The sequence below is a fragment of the Pyrenophora tritici-repentis genome, chromosome 10 (assembly GCF_003171515.1).
Source record: "Pyrenophora tritici-repentis strain M4 chromosome 10, whole genome shotgun sequence".
Lineage (NCBI taxonomy): Eukaryota > Fungi > Ascomycota > Dothideomycetes > Pleosporales > Pleosporaceae > Pyrenophora > Pyrenophora tritici-repentis.
The window spans coordinates 1,874,876-1,895,606 of record NC_089399.1 but is presented as its reverse complement, the minus strand read 5'-3'; the positions used below and the strand labels follow the sequence as shown (position 1 = coordinate 1,895,606).

Here is a 20,731-nt window from a genome sequence, read left to right as displayed (position 1 = left end):
GTCTTCTTAGCGTACTGCGCAATCTGCATAGCTAGCAGCGCCTTGATCTACTAAGATCTTCTTAATTCCCTTTTTTTATCTAAAATCTTACATTTGGCCACGTACACCGGAACAAAGAATAACCGCACGTGCATAGGCGTTGCCTGTATGTATAGCACGGGCGCGACTTCGGTAACATGTCGCTTCTACCGAGGAGATGGAAAGTCTCTGCGCACAAAGGCAGTTCACGACCATAATTACTCGTTTGGACTCTCCCGATGAAGACGTGGTCGAATACCTTAGCTAGCTTCGTGGACGCACATGCCATGTTCATTTGTTGGTTGTCGTGGGGGCAATGCATTCGCAGAATGTGCCGGTTCGGGGAGCCTAGTGCGAAAACTGCGTAGTAGATGCTGACAGGCTGACAGAAAATGCAGATGCTAGTCTTGAGGAAGTATGATCGAAAAGTGGTAGAGTTTATGTGAGATCAGAAAAACGATGGTCGAGAGAGAGTGAAGTCGACAAGCTCGGTAGGACTGCCTAGAACAGTCTCTGCTGATCGATCGCCACGATGAGATCAACACACCGTGTTGGAGTAGTAAGACTCACAGTCTAGCGAGAAGCATTGAAGGTGAGAGTCCCGAGTGTTATCCGCAACCATCCGATCCATGTAAGCATGACGGCAGTAACTCCGGGTTAATCGATTCGGCTGTCCTACCAAACTTGCCATGTCCTATGGTCTGCTGTATTAACGCCCGCCTCGATATACTCAATCATAAGCTTTTAGTCTAGACAAATCAGCCGCGAGCCGAATGTATATAACTGTAAAAGTGTGGCCGCTATAAGCTTACGCAACAGCAATCCCAACATCATCAAAGTCTTACATAACTTTTCTGCATCGAGCAGTCACTACGGAGGTGCCTTTCAAAAGTTTTGTCCCACGCTAATCTTGGTGCTTCAGCGCAACTCTTCTTAGCATAAATCTTACCTCCAACAAGCTAAATAGCTATACGATTACTCTATATCGTTACTGTGATGGGCTAGACCTATGTATGCCTACTTGTAGGCTGAGAGAGAGCAGCGCAGTCATGCCTCCTATATAAATATCGACTACGCAAGCTGAATCGCGTTGATTCAACTTGTGCATGCCTTTTGGGTACGCGTGGCACATGTAGTCGTGCCGCTAGTCTTATAGACTTACGCCCGTTACAGTTACTGTCTCCCAATACTAATTCTTACACCTGTGCCTTAATTGTGTAACTGCGTGAGCACTGTCGGGTGGAGGCTGTGGATCAACGATTGTATTGCTATCTGTTGTCGTGTTGTGATGTATGTGTACAAGAGCTCTCGGCTCAGAGGTAGGTGCACTTGCCCACCGGGCAGTACCTGCTACAATAGGATGTCATGTGACTCTGGTCACGTGGTTACAAATTGTGACGTTAAAGTCACCTCCTGTAGGCAAGTCTACGTCACAGATCTTAGAGCTGACTAGTGTTTATCCTCGTACGGTCAACTGTATCTATAGTTGATGAAGGTGGAGAAACGTGCGTGAACTTGCTGTATTGGAGCTACGGGAGAAGGGAGAATATCTATGGTGCGCGCACGGAGCAGCTGACTAATCAGTGCCTGGCCAATCAGAGCACGGGAAGCCTGATTCACCGTGAATACTAGTGAAGGCTCTCACCGCGTCTCGACAATAGTAGAGCTATCGCTGCTAGATTTAAGCTAAACGTCCTTCCTCTTAAGATTCTCCCGCACCACGTACAGGACGCTCCTCGCTCTGGCCGACCCACGAGGCAGACGGAGGAGGTGAAGGAGGAGATAATCCAACATGTACGGCGTAATGAATATAGACGAGAGAAGAGCTGCGCTAACGTTGCTAGTGCTCTTAGTCTTAAAGGAGTTAATATCTTAGACACTACAGTCTAGAGGATATTAAGAGAGGTAGGGTATAAGAAGACTAAGCTAACAAGGAAGCCTAGGCTAACAGTAGATAAGGAATAATTGTCTAAGGTAGGTAATAGATCACAAGGATTAGTGTCAGATTGAGGCGAGGTTTTGCTCCATGATCGAGCCGATGGTGGTTGGGGAAGGACATGAGACCCCCAAACCAGGGCTAGCGCCGGGACTTAGCACTGCCAAGCCCGAGGCGAGGCCACCTCCCACAGACAGAGCCGTAGACAGACACAGACAATACACTTGATACCATCCATAAAAATCTGACAATTAGACGTTAGAGGACTAGAAGAATGTTATCTAGATAGATATGTTACGGATCCATAGACTCGCTCGGCCCATGGCCCCCATATCGATAAGATCCTTATCTTATCGGACTAGCGCCTTGGCGCCCACAGCATAAGTTCGGGCTCACAACGTAGATAGCTCGATAGCTTGTATCTTGTCAAATCCAATCTTTCTTGATCGATCCCTCACAGATAAGACGTCTATAGTAATTAACCACTAACGTAGGGGTTATAGAGTCTAGAGAAGAGTATATAAGAGAGTAGTTAAGAGCTGTATTTATAAGAGGTAGAAGGGATACTCTAAGTTTATGTTCTAGGGCTACTTCTCGTACGACAAGAAAGGTCTATACTATGTCTATTAGCTAGAAACAAAGACGGAGAAAGAAGACGCTGCTTAGAAGATTAAGTAGTGTCACGGTACTGATGTCAGATAGCAGGCGTGTCGAGCCGAAAGTGCCGACACCGCTAGCTAATAATGGGTTAGCGTCTTAGCAGAACAAAACTCTCAGCGCGCACCTTAGAACAGAGAACAATACAATCAATCATGAACATCCATCACTTTTGTGCAATATCTCATCTAATCTGACAATTAAGAGTCTCACTGCCTCTATAACGAGCAACGAACACGCAATAATGGCGACAAACCAGAGCCAGAGGGACGCAACAGTCATCCTCACCGACTCGAGCAAATGGATCCCCTGGTACCGCCAAATCAAGATGCAATGCGAAGCCCTAGAGATCTGGGACATTGTAGATCCAGCGGGCAACACTCAGCCTCGTACAAAGCCGACCGAACCTCTCCCTCCACTCGTATCCGACTATGAACCAGCCGCTGCTCTGAGAAATACATCATCAGCTCCATCCTCCTCTACACGAACCGCGAGAGCCAATGCCCGAGCGCCTACACAAGATACAGTTGACATAGTCAACCCTGCTGTTCAAACTCCAGCCATACCAGCTCGATACTCAGAACTCTCAGCGGAGGGGAAGGAGGCATACGATGGGGACTCAAGGGAATTCAAGATGGTTTTTGAATCATACAAAATACGCGAACGAAACTATCGAGACGAACGCACAAACATTGCGGCAATGATCAGACACCTGAATGCAACAGTTAGCCCACACCTTCAAGTGAGCTGCTTTGAGGAACATGGAACTCTCCGCACCTGGATCACAAACCTCCAGGTAGCAGTTGGAGTAGACCTCGACGATGAGATCAGAAGGGTACGAGAGAGGTACCACGATTCCTTGAGACCTATGAGAAGCCCGCAAAATTGGGAATCATGGCTCAGCGAATACGACCAAGCTGCAACTCGCGCCGAAGCCCTAAAGATAGGGGACGTGATACAAAGCAAGCTGGTTGTGGACGACTTCCTAAAAGCAGTCTCTAAGATTGCCCCAGCATGGATGGCAACATTCACTGGAGCGGGAAGCGACCGGAACAATATAGAAAGAAGGCAGATGATGAAACTCTTCCGCGAACACATGAGCCTAGCTCACCCAACACGAGGCAAATCAAGAAGTGCCTTTATGACGGGTGAAGCAGCCTACGCGGCGAGCGGTGAATCCGACTCGAACACACAGGGGGACGCCTCAAGTGTGCAAATTAGAGCGCCATCTACCAACCCTAGCCAGGGAAACCAAAGGCAAACAAACAAACGCAAAATGAATGCACCTGGCAACAAGTCCAAGCAGTTCCAGAAAAGGAATACAGCAGAAGCTGGCGACATATGTCCTGCTTGTGAACAACGCCATGACATCAGTAGCTGCTACTATGTCAACCCAACTTTGGAGACCCCAGATTGGTTCAAACCGAACAAACACATCACAAAGCTGGTACAGTACAAACTTCAGCATGATGCAGACTTACAAAGAATAATACAGGAAACAAACCTGGAAACGAAGCGACCACGCCTAACTACGGCATCACGATCAATTACACCCTACATTAAGACATCACAAACACCGGACTCAGTCACTGATTGACTAGATGGACGCGAGATCTCGAGGCTGGACGAGGGCATGATGAAAGCGGCATTCAATGCGAGCAATCAAGGATACCCATTAAAGGATGCATTCATCCTGGATTCTGGCTCGACGACGCACATCTGCAACAACCTCTCAAGGCTCGAAGAGGTACGCCCGCCTGCGATGGGAGATTACATTTGGGCTGGCAACTCAAGGGTTTGGATACAAGGATACGGAGCAGTCAAGGTGACGGCAGAGAGGGCTCAGGGCAAACAAATTCTACACCTGAGCAATGTTGCCTGGTGCCCAGACTTCCTCTGCAGCCTCGTATCATTCAGGCTGCTCCGAAGACAAGGTATATGGTGGGACAATCGAGAAGACCCGACAAGCCTACGACGATGGGATGGTTCAACCATTGCCACCTTATCGGAACACTATGGGCAATGGGTTATCGAGCCACCTACTACATCAACTTCAGCCTTTCATGTGCGTATGAATCGAGCCAAACGATCACCACAAAAGGCTACTGCCATATTATGGCACAAACGACTCGGACATCCCGGGCCGTCCGCGATCGAGCACCTCGTGCAGCAATCTGAGGGGGTGAGGATCAAGGGCATCACTACCGTGGAGTGTGACGCCTGCGGCAGGTCAAAATCGAAACGACAAATACGCAGGACGCCCAGACTGAACGACGAAGGGCCAGGTGAAAGGGTAGCCATCGACTTCCATGAGTATGAGGACGGCAGTTTCACCAAGGAGAAGAGCCAAATGCTGGTCACTTGCCGACGGTCCCGATACACATGGGACTTCTACTTCAAGGACAACAGACCGGCTCGCTCAATCATTCGCCTCCTAGGCCTCTTCGTCCAGTTCATGAAGAAACAATTCAACATCACAGTCAAAGTCATCGAGACTGACAACGAGATCGTTACCGTCAAACAAGAGGTCGAAAAATGGTGCACGTCCCTATCAATCAAACTCGAGCCCTCCGCTCCAGATACTCAAGCTCAAAACGGAGGAGCCGAGCGCTCAGGGGGTGTTATAAAAGAAAAGGCACGCGCAATTCGACTGGATGCAAACCTTCCATGGGAACTCTGGCCAGAAACTACCAGAGCGGCGGTATACCTATACAATCGAACGCCAAATTACCCAAACAATTGGAAGACACCATACGAAATATTCTTTACACGCGCAGCTGCCATCAACGGCATAGTCACCGGACCTCGAAAACCAAATCAAGCTCACCTAAAAGCATATGGGTGTAAGGCTTTCGCAATGACAGACGACACCCACAGAGGAAAGTCCAGGCTACAGAGACTAGATCCGAAGGCCTGGATTGGATACCTAGTGGGATACCAGTCAACGAACATTTACCGCATATGGATCCCATCCATGGCAAAGGTAATCAGCACTCGCGACGTAGTGTTTGACGAAGACACAATCTTCAACGGCAAGACTGAGGACCTGATGGACAATCTCATGCACAACACCCTAGAGGAAATCGCAACTTGGGTGAGAACAGTCGAACTCCCAGGTACTCAGAGCCAACAACCAGAAACCGAGACGTTCTACGAGGACGATACGACGCAGGAAGAGAGCCCGCGCACTCAGAAAACCAGATACCACCAAGGAAGGAAGGTGGTAGAGGCATATCTAACCCCGCCACCAACTCCTCCACCTGTGGCCTTGCTAGTTCAAGGAGAGGTGAACAACGAGGATATGACGAACATGTCCAACCAATCAACATCAATGACCAGTCCATGGGCAGCCGCATTCATGGCCGGCACCGAATCAGGACACATTGGTCAACACGAAGGAAAGCCAATCGATAAGGCTCAGGTGAAGAGACTGCTATCCAAGGGAATCAAGCCCCATCGCAACCAGCTACCGCCACTCCCAACAGCATACTCAAAGCTAGAAGACCATCCACTATACGAAATGTTCAAGGAAGCAGAAAAGACACACCTTCAGAGTCACCAACAAATGAAGTCATGGACTGAGGTCCAAGCATCACCAGTCAAACGAGCAGGGCACCAGATTCTAGACTGTATGTGGGTATACACCTACAAACTCGACAAGCATCACCGCCTCATCAAATGCAAGGCAAGATTGGTGGTAAGGGGAGATCAACAACGCAACATAACCTCCCAAGACACATATGCAGCAACATTGGCAGGACGCTCATTCAGAATGCTCATGGCAATCGCCGCCAAATACGATCTTGAGCTGAAGCAATACGACGTCACTAATGCTTTTGTGCATGCTGCAATCGACAGAGAAATATACATGAGGATGCCAAAAGGATATCAGAAGCCTGGCACTCTACTCAAAGTGCAAAAGGCACTCTACGGGCTCCGGATCTCACCATCACTGTGGCAGAAAGAATTCACCGCAACTCTTGCTTCGATAGGGTTTCAACAAATACCACAGGAGCCATGCTGCATGATCAAGGACGGAGTTATCATCTTCTTCTATGTGGACGATATCATCGTTGCGTACCATTCAAAGCAAGAATCAGAGGCAATGAAGGCCATAAACCGGATCCAAGAAAAATACGCTTGTACGGGAGGAGACGACTTACAGTGGTTTCTCGGCGTAGAGGTCATGCGCAATCGCAAGCAGAAGACCATACAGCTATCTCAAGCTGCATACGTCGACAAAATCAGTCAACTCATCAACCACCAAAATGTAAGGCATGATACGCCAATGTCAGGCATCGAACTCCGACCACGAAAAGGACTCGCAGCACCAGCTGAAGTCAGCAAGTACCAACGCAAGATTGGATCTCTGCTGTTCGCAGCAGTCACCACAAGACCCGACATCGCCTTCGCAACATCGCGCCTCGCTCGGTTCCTAGTCAATCCAAGCATAGAACATCAAGAGGCAGCGGACCGCGTACTACTCTACCTAAGAAAGACAATGAACCTAGCTCTGGAGCTAGGCACAGGTGAAGGTCTTCAAGTAGCAAGTGACGCATCATTTGCAGACAACACCCTGGACAGGAAGAGCTCACAAGGCTACGCCATTAAGCTGTTTGGCGGCCTCATCTCCTGGAGAGCAAGCAAGCAGGATACCGTTACTACTTCAACCACGGAAGCAGAATTACTTGCTCTTTCCCAGGTGGCCAAGGAGGCCATATTCACGTCGCGACTGCTGAGGGAGCTTCGGGTAACTCTGAGCGATCCAACAATCACAATCAAATGCGACAACCAACTGTCAGATATAATGAGATATTGCACAAAAGTGATGGATGTTGATGATTGTGTGTATTGTGTTCTGTCTATCGTGTGTCCGCGCTTGTGGCCCTCTTGAGGGGCGCACTGACCCTCTCTACGCTGATTGGTTGCTGCCAACGTCGAGTAACCCTGCTATCTGACACCAACAGACCATCCGACTAGTCACAGAGGACGTAGCCAAACTTCAAACAAAACTTCGGCACGTTGATATACACAATCACTGGCTACGACAAGAGGTTACCCGAAAGGTGATCAAGGTAGAGTATGTGCCGTCTGACAACATGATCGCAGACGGGTTCACAAAGCCACTGCCAGCCAATAAATGGGCCAGGTTCCTTGATCAACTGGGACTCGTCGAGCGCGAAGAAGCCCCGCTCAGAGAGATTGAGCTTAAGGAGGTGCAAGAGCAACTGGAAGGCCTCATTATGTAGGATCGATCAACCAGTTTATGCAGCTTGCAATATGCCTTCCAAGCTGAGGGGGTGTGTCAGATAGCAGGCGTGTCGAGCCGAAAGTGCCGACACCGCTAGCTAATAATGGGTTAGCGTCTTAGCAGAACAAAACTCTCAGCGCGCACCTTAGAACAGAGAACAATACAATCAATCATGAACATCCATCACTTTTGTGCAATATCGCATCTAATCTGACAACTGACCCTGCCTGGGAAGGACATCACGTGAGGCACGTGACCTGTCGCTAGCCCCAGGGTCCAGCACTTAGATAGCTCTCACCTCGCGGAGCCTTACGCTCCTCACAGTACAACACATATTCTACCTCAGTCCCACTGCGCACCAGCTCCGTGATAAGTAGCTAAATGTAGAGCTTAAGCCTATACAGAGAGAGGAGTATTATTATTATTATTATATTTCCATTAGAGTCCTGTATCAGTCGGTGACTATGTAGGACTTTGGCTAAGCCGTTCTATGTATGATGGTCGTTGTGGAGTTTCTATGGGTCTTGTACAATTTGGGTGGTGTTTTGCGTACTCCAATTTCAGAGCTAGTCTTCCATTGGCGCGGGTGCTAAAGAGCAGTGTGGTGAATAGAAAGAGATGTAGCAGCGGGCTCTTTTGGGATAAGGAAATATTGTTTTGTAGATTTATACAGTGTCTGTCTGTTCGGTGGTTTGCCCAAGGTGCCATTTTCTCGTGCCAATCCTAGTACTTGCAATAAAGGCTAGAGTAGCTTTGATGCCTGTCTTTGTTTGGAGGAGGAGTGGGAGGGTGATGGGTCTGTGTGGTATTGCTTCTTTGAGTGTATTTCGATGTGTTTTGTACTGTTTGCAATCTAGAAGTAGATGCTGTGGTGTTTGTGGTTTGTAGCATATACATAGATTGCAGTCTCTCTTGTTGAATCTCTTAAGGTAGGAGTTGAAGTATCCATGTCCTAGCTTGAGTGAGTAGAACGCGCTCGAGATTTCTCTTGGTGTTCCCTTCGGGACTTTGATTGTTGTATGTGTGTTGAGCTTGAAGATCCTTGAGTAGGAGCTTCTGTTTTTGGTGGGCCTGTCGGTATACCTCTTGTACTCCATCAGTTGTTCTGTTTTTTGTATTTTGTTGATTTCTGTGCCTAGGTAGGCTAGGCTCGCTATGGTCGATGTTGTTGGTCTCTCTTTAGCTGCTTCCTTTGCTAGCGTGTCGGCTTTTTCGTTGCCCTTGACGTCGTTGTGTCCTGGGGCCCACTGCAGGTGGATAGATGCTTTCTTTGTCGTTATTCTCTTTGCAGCTCTGATGCATCTTAGTAGCCACTGTTGTCCCGGGTTGTCCGATAGGTTGTTAAGCCCAGAGAGAGGAGTAGGATCTATTAGAGTCTATAAGAAGGACAGGGCTACGCAATAAGCCTGGCAGAAAACCTTAGTAGAGATAGACAGAGAAGATAGGCAAGCTAGTGCGTACGTCTAGAGGTGGTGTAGACTAGAGATATTAGACCTGCGTTCTAATTCTAAAGCTAATTCCCTTCGCTAAAGAGTGTCTCTAAGATAGGCCTTAGACAGTCGTAATAGAGGATAAAGCACCTACCTATGCTCACTACTACTAGAGCGTCGTATATCGTCTCTACGATATCTAGAGACTACTCTAGTGTGGTAACTCGCCAGACTGTAACTGTATTGAGCCATGCTAGTTCTACATAAAAAAGGAGACAACAAAGAAGGGAGCTCCTTAGTTAAGAGCTAACGCGGTCTAGATCTAGCAGAAATGCTGGAGAGATCTCTCTTAGCAGAGAATCTAAGCTTATATTAAGCGAATTCTTGTACATGTTCTAAAAATAATTGAGCTGTAAGGTGGTAATGAGTATATAGAGGGGAGGGATCGGCCTCGGGTGAGGCGGCCAGACTTCGGCTGAATTATTCTTGGCAGGACAGAACTTTTGAAAGGCACCTCCGTACTCGTACGCCTTTCCAACTACAGTTACAATGAAAAGCCTCTACGCTTTCCTAGTGGCTATAGCAGCTAGTACGATGGCAGCTACTTCCCCCTTGACGAGGCAAGCGACACAGGAGTCTCCCATCAACTTCAAACTCTCCTCTGTCGGCAACTCGCAAATCAAGGTCACTATAACCAACAAAAACCAGGACACTGGATACAATCTAGTCAAAGTCAACACCCTCCTGGATGACGACCATGTCCACAAGTTGACTATCACGAACGAGGGCACTAGCGTCAACTTTACCGGCTTCTCAGTCACATACCTCTACGATCAACTCGATGAGGAGAGTTTCTTTCCCCTCTTCGCAGGACAGACGCGAGAAGTCGTGGTAGACGTGGCCGAGGGTTACTGGGTCCACAACACGACTACTTCGGTCCAGGAAATCGTCGCAAAGGGACAATTCTACTACGCACCACTTAATTCGACAGATATCCAAGGCAGCTTCGAGTACATGAGTAATACTCTCTCTGTCGACATCGACCAGGCTGAAGCGACAACCATCTTCAAAAACTTCCTATCGGCAAAGATCACAAAGCGGGTCAACATCAGTCCGACATGCGAGGGAAAAGAGTTGGAAACATTAAGAGAGTCCCTTAAAGATTGCACAACCTTTGCACATGCCGCTGCCAAGGACGCCAAGGACGGTGTGACGGGTCTCTATTTGAAGTACTTTTACAAAATGGACTGGGCCGAGGTTCAGGGCCGCCTCCAAGCCATCGGCGATCATTGTACTAGTCTCGGCGTGCTCGATGCTGTGCTCTACTGCAGGGATCCCTTTGGCGGCGCCGGTAGATGCAACACCAAAGGCGTGGCGGCCTTTGCTCGAGACAAGGAAGAGGCTATTGTCTTCTGTCCCGCTTTCTTTGACCTCCCTGCTATTCGATACTCATGCAATGGATTCACGTCGCAAAGCCGCGCTGGCGTTATCATCCATGAAATGACGCACATGGGCCTTGTGTACTGGCCCATATGTAGCGACTATGCGTATGGCACGGCCAAGTCTCAGAAACTCAGCCCGGATTATGCTGCTTCCAATGCTGATAGCCACGCTTTGTATGCCATGGATCTGAAGGTCGGCTGTAAATAAATCAAGTCGGTGGGACCTCGAAGAAGTGATAGTCAGGGCGTTTGTATTCACAGTTTTGTATATAGTTCTTGGAGGCTTAATTGCGGTTATAATTCTAGAGAGATATCCTTTTGTTACCGTTAGGTAGTGCCTGGAGGGTCCGTGAAGCAGGTCTCGCCACAGTCTTGCGCTTCCTAAACACTTTCTGGCTGTTCAGGTGGGCTTTATTATGCACTTATTTCCGTGTAGTCTTTTCAAGTATTTATATATATGCTTATCTGAGTACAGCTTCTTCATGCGGTAGATGGCTGTTATTTATCAACAACAAATTGGTCAAACAAGTAATATTAGCACTGTGTATCCTTGAGCGACATCAAAGAAACCTACTCCGCACTTACCTGTCCTGAGTTTTCATGTAACTACTTCTTCACTTCCGGCAACCATGATAACAAGAGCCATTCAGCAGCACGATCCTTTGGGAAAAGCTTGATACATCAAGAAAAGCAGTCGGACAACGCAGGTTGGATATGGTCTAGAACATACAATCATGTATCTGATGTCCTGAGAGAGGAAGCTTTGTTATTTTGGCGCTTCTTGCTGTAGAGGGGGTTTGTCCACCACGGGTGTGCATCTACCTACATCCTGACAGAACCTTTTTGTTGACTTATATTTCGACTGTGACTAAAAATCCACTCTATCTCACGTCTCCTGTAGCAAACACGACTTTTAATCTTCTCATTACATTTCGAGGTATACTCATTATTACGTGCAGTTACACATCGTGGTATATCAACCTTCGTAGGTCCGTCGGACAAATACCGTAAACTCAAACCCGCCAAACGCTCCAGTCGTGCACAACCCAAGCGGATACGTGGGTACTATGCCTACGTGTTCTCATCTTCCTCATCTTCCTCATCTTCTTCTACTGCCGACAGCTCATCCATAGCCGCAATCTTGGTCGAGCTGTGCTTCCGTGATCCATTGACACCCGAACTCGCAGATGTGGCTTTGTGACCGATGCGCGCTCTGCCACGTGGCTCCTCAGTACCATCCCCACGCGAAATACGACTCGCCTTTGCGACCGGCTTGTCTTCATCATCATCACCATCCTCATCACTACCCGCCGTCTCTCGGGGACGCTTTCCTGCGGCTTTGCCGCCCTGCTTCGGCGCAGTCTCTTCCGCGTCCTCGCCCTCGGTACCCTCATCTTCACCTTGGCTCGATGCTTCATCGTTGGTCGCAGCTTCGTCGGATGGGAAATAGGGCCACTTCCAGGAGTTCCGCTTGCACACGACGTCGAAGAAGGCCAGCTGAGCCACAGCCGTTACTTTACCAAACGGCAAGGGCCAGCCGTCTGCCAAATCGTGCGCAGCTTCATAAATGTCGTCTTGCTTGACTTTCCGGGTGTAGAGGAGTGGCTTGTCGCTGAGGTACTTCTTCAAGTACTTACGTACTGTGGCTTGCTCACTGGCTGAGAAGCTGTCTGGCCAGTTGACCTTGTCGTTTGGGGGAAAGGTCGACCTGGAGAGACTTCGCTCAGATTCAACGTCGATCTGTGCAGACATGCTGTTTTCGCTTTCGCTTTCGTCACCGGCGTTATCGGTTGCTGCGTCTATGGCGGTGGTAGTAGCTGCAGCTGCAGAGGCGCGGGTAGTGCGTGAATGTCTGGGTGCCGCGGGTTTTGAGGATTCGCCCACGTCATCGTCCGCGTTCGAGTCGTCGCCCTATTGTTGTTAGTATGATACGGAGCTAGCATCTATGTGGTGCACTGTGGTAATCATTTACCTCCTCTTCCGGTCCTTGACTTTCGAGATACCGACGGTAGACATTGACAAGGTCCGTCACGTTGCCTGCGGTCCTCATGCGATCCTTGAACGCGGCAATGTCCTTGTTCTTCTCCTTCATCAAGTCCTGCATTTGCTTCTTCTTGAGGGCTGCAAACCGCCCAACCTCCTGGTCGATGTCTATGGTCATATCTGGTCGCAGTGTCGCTGCGTGTGGCTCAGTGTCGTGGGTGTAGTGGTGTAAACGAGAATTTGTCGAGCAAGTGAAAGATTGCTTCCTATGCGCCCTTGCTATGCGCCCGCACTAGCTTGCTTCTGTATGATTCCACGCTTCACTCCCGCTCTCTGTTTGCTCTTGGTCTGTGCCTAGCCTACCGCTCCTCTATTGCTTCCTGACTACCCAAGTAGCACAGCTCTATCGCCCCCGCAAAGCAACTGTTCTCGGGCATTCCGTAATTGGTATCTGATCTCTTGCTCTTCAACTGCTGCCGTGCGTTGCCCAGATACGTCCAAATCACACACTAGCTAACTGCTGCCTTGTCGCCTCACTCACACTCACCTCCATTACCCCACCTTTTGGCTGCTGCCTAGCGTAGAAAAAATCCATCGACAATCACCTCTTGCTAGGAAAGACACGATGACAAGCATCATACCTTCTACAGCGGCGGCGGCTGCCAGCGATGAATCCAATACCAGGTTTGCAACTACGACCTAGAACAAGGACCTGGTCTCACATTCCATGGATACAGCCGACAAGTCTCGATTGACGATAATTGTGTTCCCATTCTCGTTGTTCAGCGCAAGCGAGTTTGACGGAATTACGAAAAGTTGTGCCAGCACATATTTGGCAGGAGCGACGTAAAAGGAAGATACCGCACCGACACCATGATCACGCACGACTGCCGGTTCGTTGAAGACTGGACAAACTCACCGAAAAGATTAAATTCGAAACAATTCACAAACAAAAAGAGAGCGTCGAAAGATGCATCTCCGCATCCTCGCCGATAAGCGCACCACTAGCGCGCCTGCATCAGCTGACACATCACCCGCGTTCAGCAGGAGCAACCCGACCACCGGGTATAGGAAGCACAGCATCAAATAACATGCAAGTAATATCCTCCTATTCACATCATCCATGCGACGTCTAGTATAGCAACCTAAAACAACCCCACCATCGCACCTCTCCTCCCTTCCCCTTCTCCCCCCGCCCCAAAATCGAAATGAGTGCAATCCTCCCCACTCACCAAAAACCACCCCCCTTCGAAAAAAAAAGAATGACAGGTCGTGCCCGGGTTCTTCTCATCGTCAGCGCCAGTCCACTCAACTCACACCCTCCTCACATCTCATAATCAACTTACCGAACCGGGGTTATCAGAATAATTGACAAGATCAAAATCTGAAGTGATAACCACTACCTAGAATCGAATGAGCGAACATGATCACACACCATAACATAGACTAGTTTTTTTAGTCTAAATGCAGAGGAGGAGTAACCTACACTACACAACCTATATGCATACCTCGAAGGGTGCAATGATGATAAATTTACGGCGTTGGTAGAATATATTGTTGGCGATCCTATCCATCACCCCTACCAAAAGGCAAGATACGTGATAGGTGTCAGACTACCGTCTAAGCCCTAGAAAGCATGACGTGTAGACTAATGTAGTCGCACACGCTTAGTGGGGCGTCCTTCCGCGTCCACAAAGTCAAAAAAGAGGGGTCCGAACACTTCCGATTTCCAGAAAAAAAGATTTTGATATTTTTGGCAAGCAAAAAAAAAGATTAAGAGTTTTTTTGTTGCGAAATTTTAGCAAAAAGAGATGTTACGAGCGGGGAGGATCGAACTCCCGACCTTCTGCGAAGCTGAACATTGGACAATGTAAAGCAGACATCATAACCACTAGACTACGCTCGCTGGTTTGTTTGATGGAAGTTTGCAAAGTTATATAGGAAATCATGTTGAGTTATAAGGTGTTGATTTTGGATTGGGAAGTTGGTGGCTAAGCGAAAATGCAGAGTGGGGCGGGTGTCACCCACCAAACTCATCGGGGCTGCGTCCACGATGAATGGGAAGGAACACTCCAATGCACCTTGCACCTCTGCGTCTGTATCCACGGCATTTGTGGTCTTGCAAAGCCAAGGTGCCAAAATGGCCCTTCGCTGAGTCTAGTGTAAGTCCACCGACTTATGGACAGCATCAGAAGCCTGGATGACCTTCTCCATTATTTCGGCTCTCAAAGTACAGTGCTCAAAACATTACGTTGATTCTATAAGTAATTCCCATATGCTGATAACAATGGCTACCCACTATACGATGCTTCATAACTCCATATGCGCCTCGCTGCTAAAAATGCTGGGGATATCATACTGCCCTGTCCTGTCGAGCCCTACCAGCTATGCCCACGCTAAACGCCATTACAACAACACTCCTTCATACCCGAACTCAACCCCTACCACCACCTCCTCGAGTTCCTCCCTGAAGTAGCGCACTGAAGACAATGCCTTGTCGTCGACACAACAGCACACGTGCCACAGACATTCTTGCCACAGTCGTTGCAGGCGAAAGGGGATCTCTCAAGGGGACCGCGCATGTCCAGATCCATATCCACGTCCATGCTTTCGTTTCCACTTTGCAGCGGTGTGTCGCAGTCATCGCAGGTGGGTAGGTGTGAAGGAATCTGGTCTTGCTGAACAGGGACAGAGAAGATGGGCTGGACGGGCGGTGCAGGCAGTTGTTTCCAGAAGGAATGCAGTGTTGATTTCTGAGGTTTGGACACGGGCATGGTGGTAGGTATGGTGGCGGATTCTTTGACTGGTGGTGTGTCACATTGCATGGCGTCGAGATGGTTGCGTTGGGCGGCGTAGAGTTTGTTCAGTGTGTTTTCTGCGTGGTGTTAGCGAATATCCTCTCATCATATTCAGGGCGTTGAGAATACACACCATGTACCTCGCGCTCATCAGGCCTGCTATCGCGCACCCTTTTACGCGTGCGGTTGCCCCAATCGCTGCTCTTGACTCGACTTGCACAACTGAAATCCCAGGCATTTGACCGCGAACTCACTTCAAAGTATGGGTCGTACTGTGGGATGCATGGTGTGTCGGATATGGAGAAGGCGCGGAAGCTGGCGATGGAAAGGGATGAGTCTTCGGTCGAATGTTTACGTTTGAAGCCCATGATTGCGATGCTATCTAGTCGGGAGTTGTGAGAAGAGGTTACTGGGACAAGAGCAGGGAAAGATGCAGTGCAGTGTGCAGAAGTTGGGGGCGACGAAATCACATGGGGTTGATGATGTACAGGGTGACGCGCAGGGCGAGCGCGAGCGCGTCGCGTAAGTAGTTAACTACTAGTTAAGTTAGTGAGGGCAGGCGCTCAAACCTACTCCTGCCCACATTCCAATCATGGCCATTTCCGTTGTAATATTGGAAAGCCAGGCGCATATTTAGAAGTCGTATTAGTCAGGCAGTACTGGAGTCACTTTGAAATGCACCTGCTATAATGGCGGTCGTGACTGCCGTCGGAGGCATTACGTCGGTTGCATGAAGCGTGGAGGTCCTGCCCCGCAATCCCGCTCACCACCATCAACTACAGCTTGTTTACCAAACACCAACTTGAGTACCTTCTCCTTGCCATGGTTACTCGATCAGCCTCTCACGCCGGCTCCTGGTACACGGATAACGGGCAGCTTCTCTCTCAGCAGCTTGATGGCTGGCTTGAAGCTGTACCCAATTCCACCACACCCATCGGCACTGCCTCTTCACAGCAAGGCGAAGTCACGATACCAACACCAAATGCACGAGCCATCATTGCCCCGTATGCATCATGAAACCGCTGTAGAGAGGACTTTAGGCTCATAGACATGCAGGCATGCCGGCTTCTCATACTCTGGGCCTGCAGCTGCCTGGGCCTACAAGAGCGCCGACTGGGCAAATGCGTACGTCTCCGACAGAGTGAAGGGCGTGACGAAATCGTGCTAAACAGCATAGTAAGCGCGTCTTCTTGCTAGGACCCTCCCACCACTACTATCTCACCGGCGCCGCAATAACCGGCTGCGACAAGTACCGCACCCCTCTCGGCGATCTCACCATAGACACAGAACTAGTACAGGAGATACAGACAGAATGGGACCTAGAAACCATGTCAAAAAGAACAGACGAGGATGAACACAGTTTGGAGATGCATCTACCCTACATCTACAAGATGCTATCGCTAAAGAACGCGAGCTTCCAAAACGACACAACATCCGTCCCCCTCATCCCCATCATGGTAGGAAACACCGACGCAGCCGCTGAAGTCCACTACGGCTCCCTCCTCGCGCCCTACCTCTCCGACCCCGCAAACATCTTCGTCATCTCGTCTGACTTTTGCCACTGGGGCTCCCGCTTCCGCTACACCTACTACCAACCCGCTAATGGATCAGCCGCCACGCAGTTGAGGACCAGCTCGCGCGTACCGAGTGACTATCCCATACACGAGAGTATCGCAGCTGTCGACCAGGAAAGCATGGATGCAGTGGAGAGCGGGTCACACCGGCAGTTCCTGGATCAGCTCAGGAAAACGGGTAATACAGTGTGTGGTCGACATCCTATCGGCCTCTTCATGGCTGCCGTGGAGCGCGCAGAGGGTTTAGGCGAAGGAAGTGGAAAGTTCAAGTTTCTGCGCTATGAAAGGAGTAGTTTGGTGGAGGAGGTCAAGGATAGTAGTGTGTCTTATTGCAGTGCCTTTGCGGTGCTGTAGGTTCGACTATATATGTATATGTGGGGAATGTATTTCTGCCCAACGATGGCGTAAGCGTGGAAATAATGAGTTGACATGACAAATAATATCATGAGCTTTAGTACCAACAAAACGCCAATCCATGCAATCCTTAAACACCCAGCCAAAACCCCCAATTCGCGCCCATCACGAGGGCCGTGGCTTGGGCATGGAATTATGCTTCACACTCCACGGCTGCATAGTCCTCCTCGCGCCTAGCGTCTTCCTCTGTGTCGTCTGCACTTGTGCCATGGACGTCGTGTGAAATGTTGACGCTGGACGAAATCCCGACCCAGACCCCTTAGTAGGACTCTCCGGCCCCGTATCCACCTCCTTGTCAACCTCATCAGGTTTCACTGGCGAACTAGATAAAAGCACATACCTCGTCCTCGCACCCTCACTCTCAGCCTCTTTTCTCTTCGGCTTAGCGAGGATAGGTTGCGCGGTGACTTTATGTTTTGGCAAGGACAGGGGGTGGAAGGGGCGCGGCTGTATCGTTGTCGTGGGTTGGACGTTTGATATATCGTGTAAAGGCTGTGCTGATGAAGAGGAAGAAGAGCGGTGGAACGACGGTACTGTCGGTGCTGCCGATGAATCAGCATCTTCCTCAGCCGAAGCCGTACGTTTGAAAAAATTGGTTATTGCGCCTTGGCCTGTAGGACGGGGTTTGTTCGGTTTAGCGCGAGGGGGCTTTGCTGGTTCTGGTTTTTTCGAGGGGGGTGAGGGGGGTGAGGGGGTGAGGTGGCGGCGAGCATGCGGATGCGTTCGGCTTCTCGTTGCATGGCTTGCAGGTTACCTAGGTCGAGGGCGCTGGTGAAGCCGGGTTTGATGGCTTGCATTGTTGTTGAGGCGGTGGAGAAGCCTGCTGTGCGGGTCATGGTTGTTGGGACTGAATGAACGGCTGTGGTGGATGAGGTAGGGTTGTTTAGTTTACGCTTCTTTGAGGCTCCGTAGGTGGTTCCGGGGTTCTTGTGGTTGTTATTGTTGTCCCAGGGGGCGCCGTATGTTGAGTCGTCTCCGTCGAGTTCTTCGCGTGTTGCTGGGTATTTGTCGTCTTCGGGTCGGTCGAGGAGATTGCGGGCTGCGTCGATGTCTGCGGTTGTAGGGCAGTTTCTGCGTAGTATACGTGCTAGGTCTGGGATGGTGCTTCGTTTGAAGGCTAGATCTGGTCCTCGTTCGTTGAAGAGCTTTTGGATCTTGCGGTCGGAAATGAACCTTGATAGCGTCGTTTGCTCTTGGCCGGACTGCTTGACTGGACAACTCAAGTATAACAGACCCTGTGCACGCGTCATGCCGACGTATAATAAACGCCGTTCCTCGTCTTGATCTTCGGCGCGGGAGTGTGGGATAGATCCATCGTATACGGCGGGCATGAAGACGACAGGCCACTCCAACCCCTTTGCTGCGTGAATGGTGGAGATGGTGACTTGGTCTAGTTCGCTACCGTCTTGATCCGCAGCACTCGACAGTGTTACATTGGCCAAAAACTTCGACAAGAGGTCAGCCGCGGTATCACTCCGCTGTTCGAGGCCCTCCACCTCTGGTAAGGCGTCGTCTGATATCTCCTCACCATTGGCGACGGCGGTTGCCATCTGGGTTGCCTGATTTATCAGCTCCTCGACGTTTGCCCATCGATCTTGCCAGTTCTCCTTGTGTGCCTGCTTGAGATAAGATTGGAATGCAATCTTATTCAGCACGTGCATTATCAACCCAAAGAGATCGCACTCGTCGCTCTTGGCAGGCAGAAGCTTCTCACGGGATGTGAGGATGACGTTGACAAACTGCGAAATGCCTATATTGGCCTGCGCGGACACTTTACATTGGGGCTTCCTCCGGCCTTGTGCCACATCGAGCACCAACTTCCACAAAGTGACCTTTCTTACTTCTGCTTCCTCAAGCAGAGCCTTTACTGTCACGTCGCCGACTTTCCGAGACGGTACATTGATGACACGCGCTACGGCGTCGTTGTGGTCCGGCTGACTGATCACACGAAGATAGTCCAGTATAATCTTAATCTCCGCGCGATCAAAGAACTTGGTACCGGCGACCATGCGATAGGGAATGCCTGCTTGCCCGAGCGCTCTTTCAATTTGCAGAGTAAGGGGAGAAGAGCGGACCAAAATGGCGTAATCGTTGAAGCTCAGCAGTCCAGCTGTGAGCGTCTTGGTCCGGTGTATTTCCTCCACTATCCATCTTGCTTCTACATTCGCCGATATCAGATGGCGAAGGGTGGGTTGTTCGCCTATACCGTGTGTTGCGACCAGCGCTTTCTGAGGCCGGGATTCATCCTGCTCAATCACAGCCATGGCTGAGCTGAGGATACATCCCGAGGACCGATAGTTGTTTTCTAGGTTGATCACCACCGACTCTGGGTAATCGGTACGCATCCGAAGCAAATTCTTTATCTCAGCAGAGCGGAAGCTGTAAATACTCTGGTCCGGGTCACCAACGATGGTGATACGTTTCGTCTTTTGAGCCAATAAACTCATCAACTCGTACTGGATGTTGTTGGTATCCTGGTACTCGTCGATGAGGACAGCTTGTATCGTCGAGACACACGATGGCGACTTCTTCAAGAGGTCCACGCAACGCATCAGGAGGTCGTCATAGTCAAGAAGATTCGACGCCGCCAGATGCTCCTGGTAAGAAGAATAAACCATGGCAAATTCATTTTCGTTGACGTTCTTGGCCGTCCGTGTGTTGTCATCAGCCGTGATGCCCTTTGCTTTCAATTTGGATATCCGGGAACGAGCATGGCCGGGCTCAACAGTATACTGGTAGCGTGTGATGATACGCTTCAATATGGATGTGCTATCGCTGGTATCGGCGATTCCAAAATTCTTGTCAATTCCAATCTCTTGACCATAGCGATACAGGAAGCGACGCGCGACCGAGTGGAAGGTGCCCAAGATCAACTTGGCCTCCAACTTGTCCCCAACAAAGCCCTTGATCCTCTCTTTCATTTCTCGTGCCGCCTTGATGGTAAAGGTGCACACGATAATGTTCCATGGCTGCAATCGCTCATGGTTGATGTGGTACGCGACGCGTGCTGTGAGTGTTTTCGTTTTGCCTGAACCAGGTGGCGCAAGAACCTGCACGACGTTTGCAGGGCTTGTGACTGCACTCTTTTGTGCCTCATTGAGGCCCTCGAGCAGAGCTTCCATGGTCTTTCGTGGATGTGTCGTCCACGGGTGTCCTGTTCGGGCTTGGTCGGATGTGTAGGGTAGAACGCGAAAAACGCGCTAGAACCGCGTATCACGTGCGGCCAGG

At 49.8% G+C, this 20,731-nt stretch overlaps 8 protein-coding genes across 8 annotated transcripts; 4 read left to right on the top strand and 4 right to left on the bottom strand.

Annotated features, from left to right (window-relative positions):
• Positions 1 to 2,855: 2,855 nt before the first annotated feature.
• PtrM4_045470 (uncharacterized protein) lies at positions 2,856 to 4,208 on the top strand (the record flags this gene model as incomplete). The annotated part of the gene is made up of 1 exon (XM_066104575.1): positions 2,856 to 4,208. One exon carries the CDS (start codon positions 2,856 to 2,858, stop codon positions 4,206 to 4,208), a length of 1,353 nt encoding a protein of 450 aa, XP_065959139.1.
• Positions 4,209 to 4,247: 39 nt separating this feature from the next.
• PtrM4_045460 (uncharacterized protein) lies at positions 4,248 to 7,860 on the top strand (the record flags this gene model as incomplete). The annotated part of the gene is made up of 2 exons (XM_066104574.1): positions 4,248 to 7,361; positions 7,579 to 7,860. 2 exons carry the CDS (start codon positions 4,248 to 4,250, stop codon positions 7,858 to 7,860), a joined length of 3,396 nt encoding a protein of 1,131 aa, XP_065959138.1.
• Positions 7,861 to 8,527: 667 nt separating this feature from the next.
• Positions 8,528 to 9,544, bottom strand: PtrM4_045450 (uncharacterized protein; the record flags this gene model as incomplete). Its single annotated transcript, XM_066104573.1, has 2 exons — positions 8,528 to 9,155; positions 9,447 to 9,544. The coding sequence occupies 2 exons, from the start codon at positions 9,542 to 9,544 to the stop codon at positions 8,528 to 8,530; spliced, it is 726 nt and encodes a 241-aa protein (XP_065959137.1).
• A 297-nt stretch (positions 9,545 to 9,841) lies between these two features.
• PtrM4_045440 (metalloproteinase 6) lies at positions 9,842 to 10,942 on the top strand (the record flags this gene model as incomplete). The annotated part of the gene is made up of 1 exon (XM_001937170.1): positions 9,842 to 10,942. One exon carries the CDS (start codon positions 9,842 to 9,844, stop codon positions 10,940 to 10,942), a length of 1,101 nt encoding a protein of 366 aa, XP_001937205.1.
• Positions 10,943 to 11,805: 863 nt separating this feature from the next.
• PtrM4_045430 (Pneumo-att-G domain containing protein) lies at positions 11,806 to 12,895 on the bottom strand (the record flags this gene model as incomplete). The annotated part of the gene is made up of 3 exons (XM_066104572.1): positions 11,806 to 11,945; positions 12,060 to 12,645; positions 12,707 to 12,895. 3 exons carry the CDS (start codon positions 12,893 to 12,895, stop codon positions 11,806 to 11,808), a joined length of 915 nt encoding a protein of 304 aa, XP_065959136.1.
• Positions 12,896 to 15,158: 2,263 nt separating this feature from the next.
• PtrM4_045420 (uncharacterized protein) lies at positions 15,159 to 15,883 on the bottom strand (the record flags this gene model as incomplete). The annotated part of the gene is made up of 2 exons (XM_001937172.1): positions 15,159 to 15,592; positions 15,649 to 15,883. The coding sequence occupies 2 exons, from the start codon at positions 15,881 to 15,883 to the stop codon at positions 15,159 to 15,161; spliced, it is 669 nt and encodes a 222-aa protein (XP_001937207.1).
• Positions 15,884 to 16,337: 454 nt separating this feature from the next.
• On the top strand, positions 16,338 to 17,443 carry PtrM4_045410 (Memo domain containing protein; the record flags this gene model as incomplete). Its single annotated transcript, XM_001937173.2, has 3 exons — positions 16,338 to 16,519; positions 16,572 to 16,640; positions 16,693 to 17,443. The coding sequence occupies 3 exons, from the start codon at positions 16,338 to 16,340 to the stop codon at positions 17,441 to 17,443; spliced, it is 1,002 nt and encodes a 333-aa protein (XP_001937208.2).
• A 656-nt stretch (positions 17,444 to 18,099) lies between these two features.
• PtrM4_045400 (UvrD, Superfamily I DNA and RNA helicase) lies at positions 18,100 to 20,625 on the bottom strand (the record flags this gene model as incomplete). Its single annotated transcript, XM_001937174.2, has 1 exon — positions 18,100 to 20,625. The coding sequence occupies one exon, from the start codon at positions 20,623 to 20,625 to the stop codon at positions 18,100 to 18,102; it is 2,526 nt and encodes an 841-aa protein (XP_001937209.2).
• Between the last annotated feature and the right edge of the window lie 106 nt (positions 20,626 to 20,731).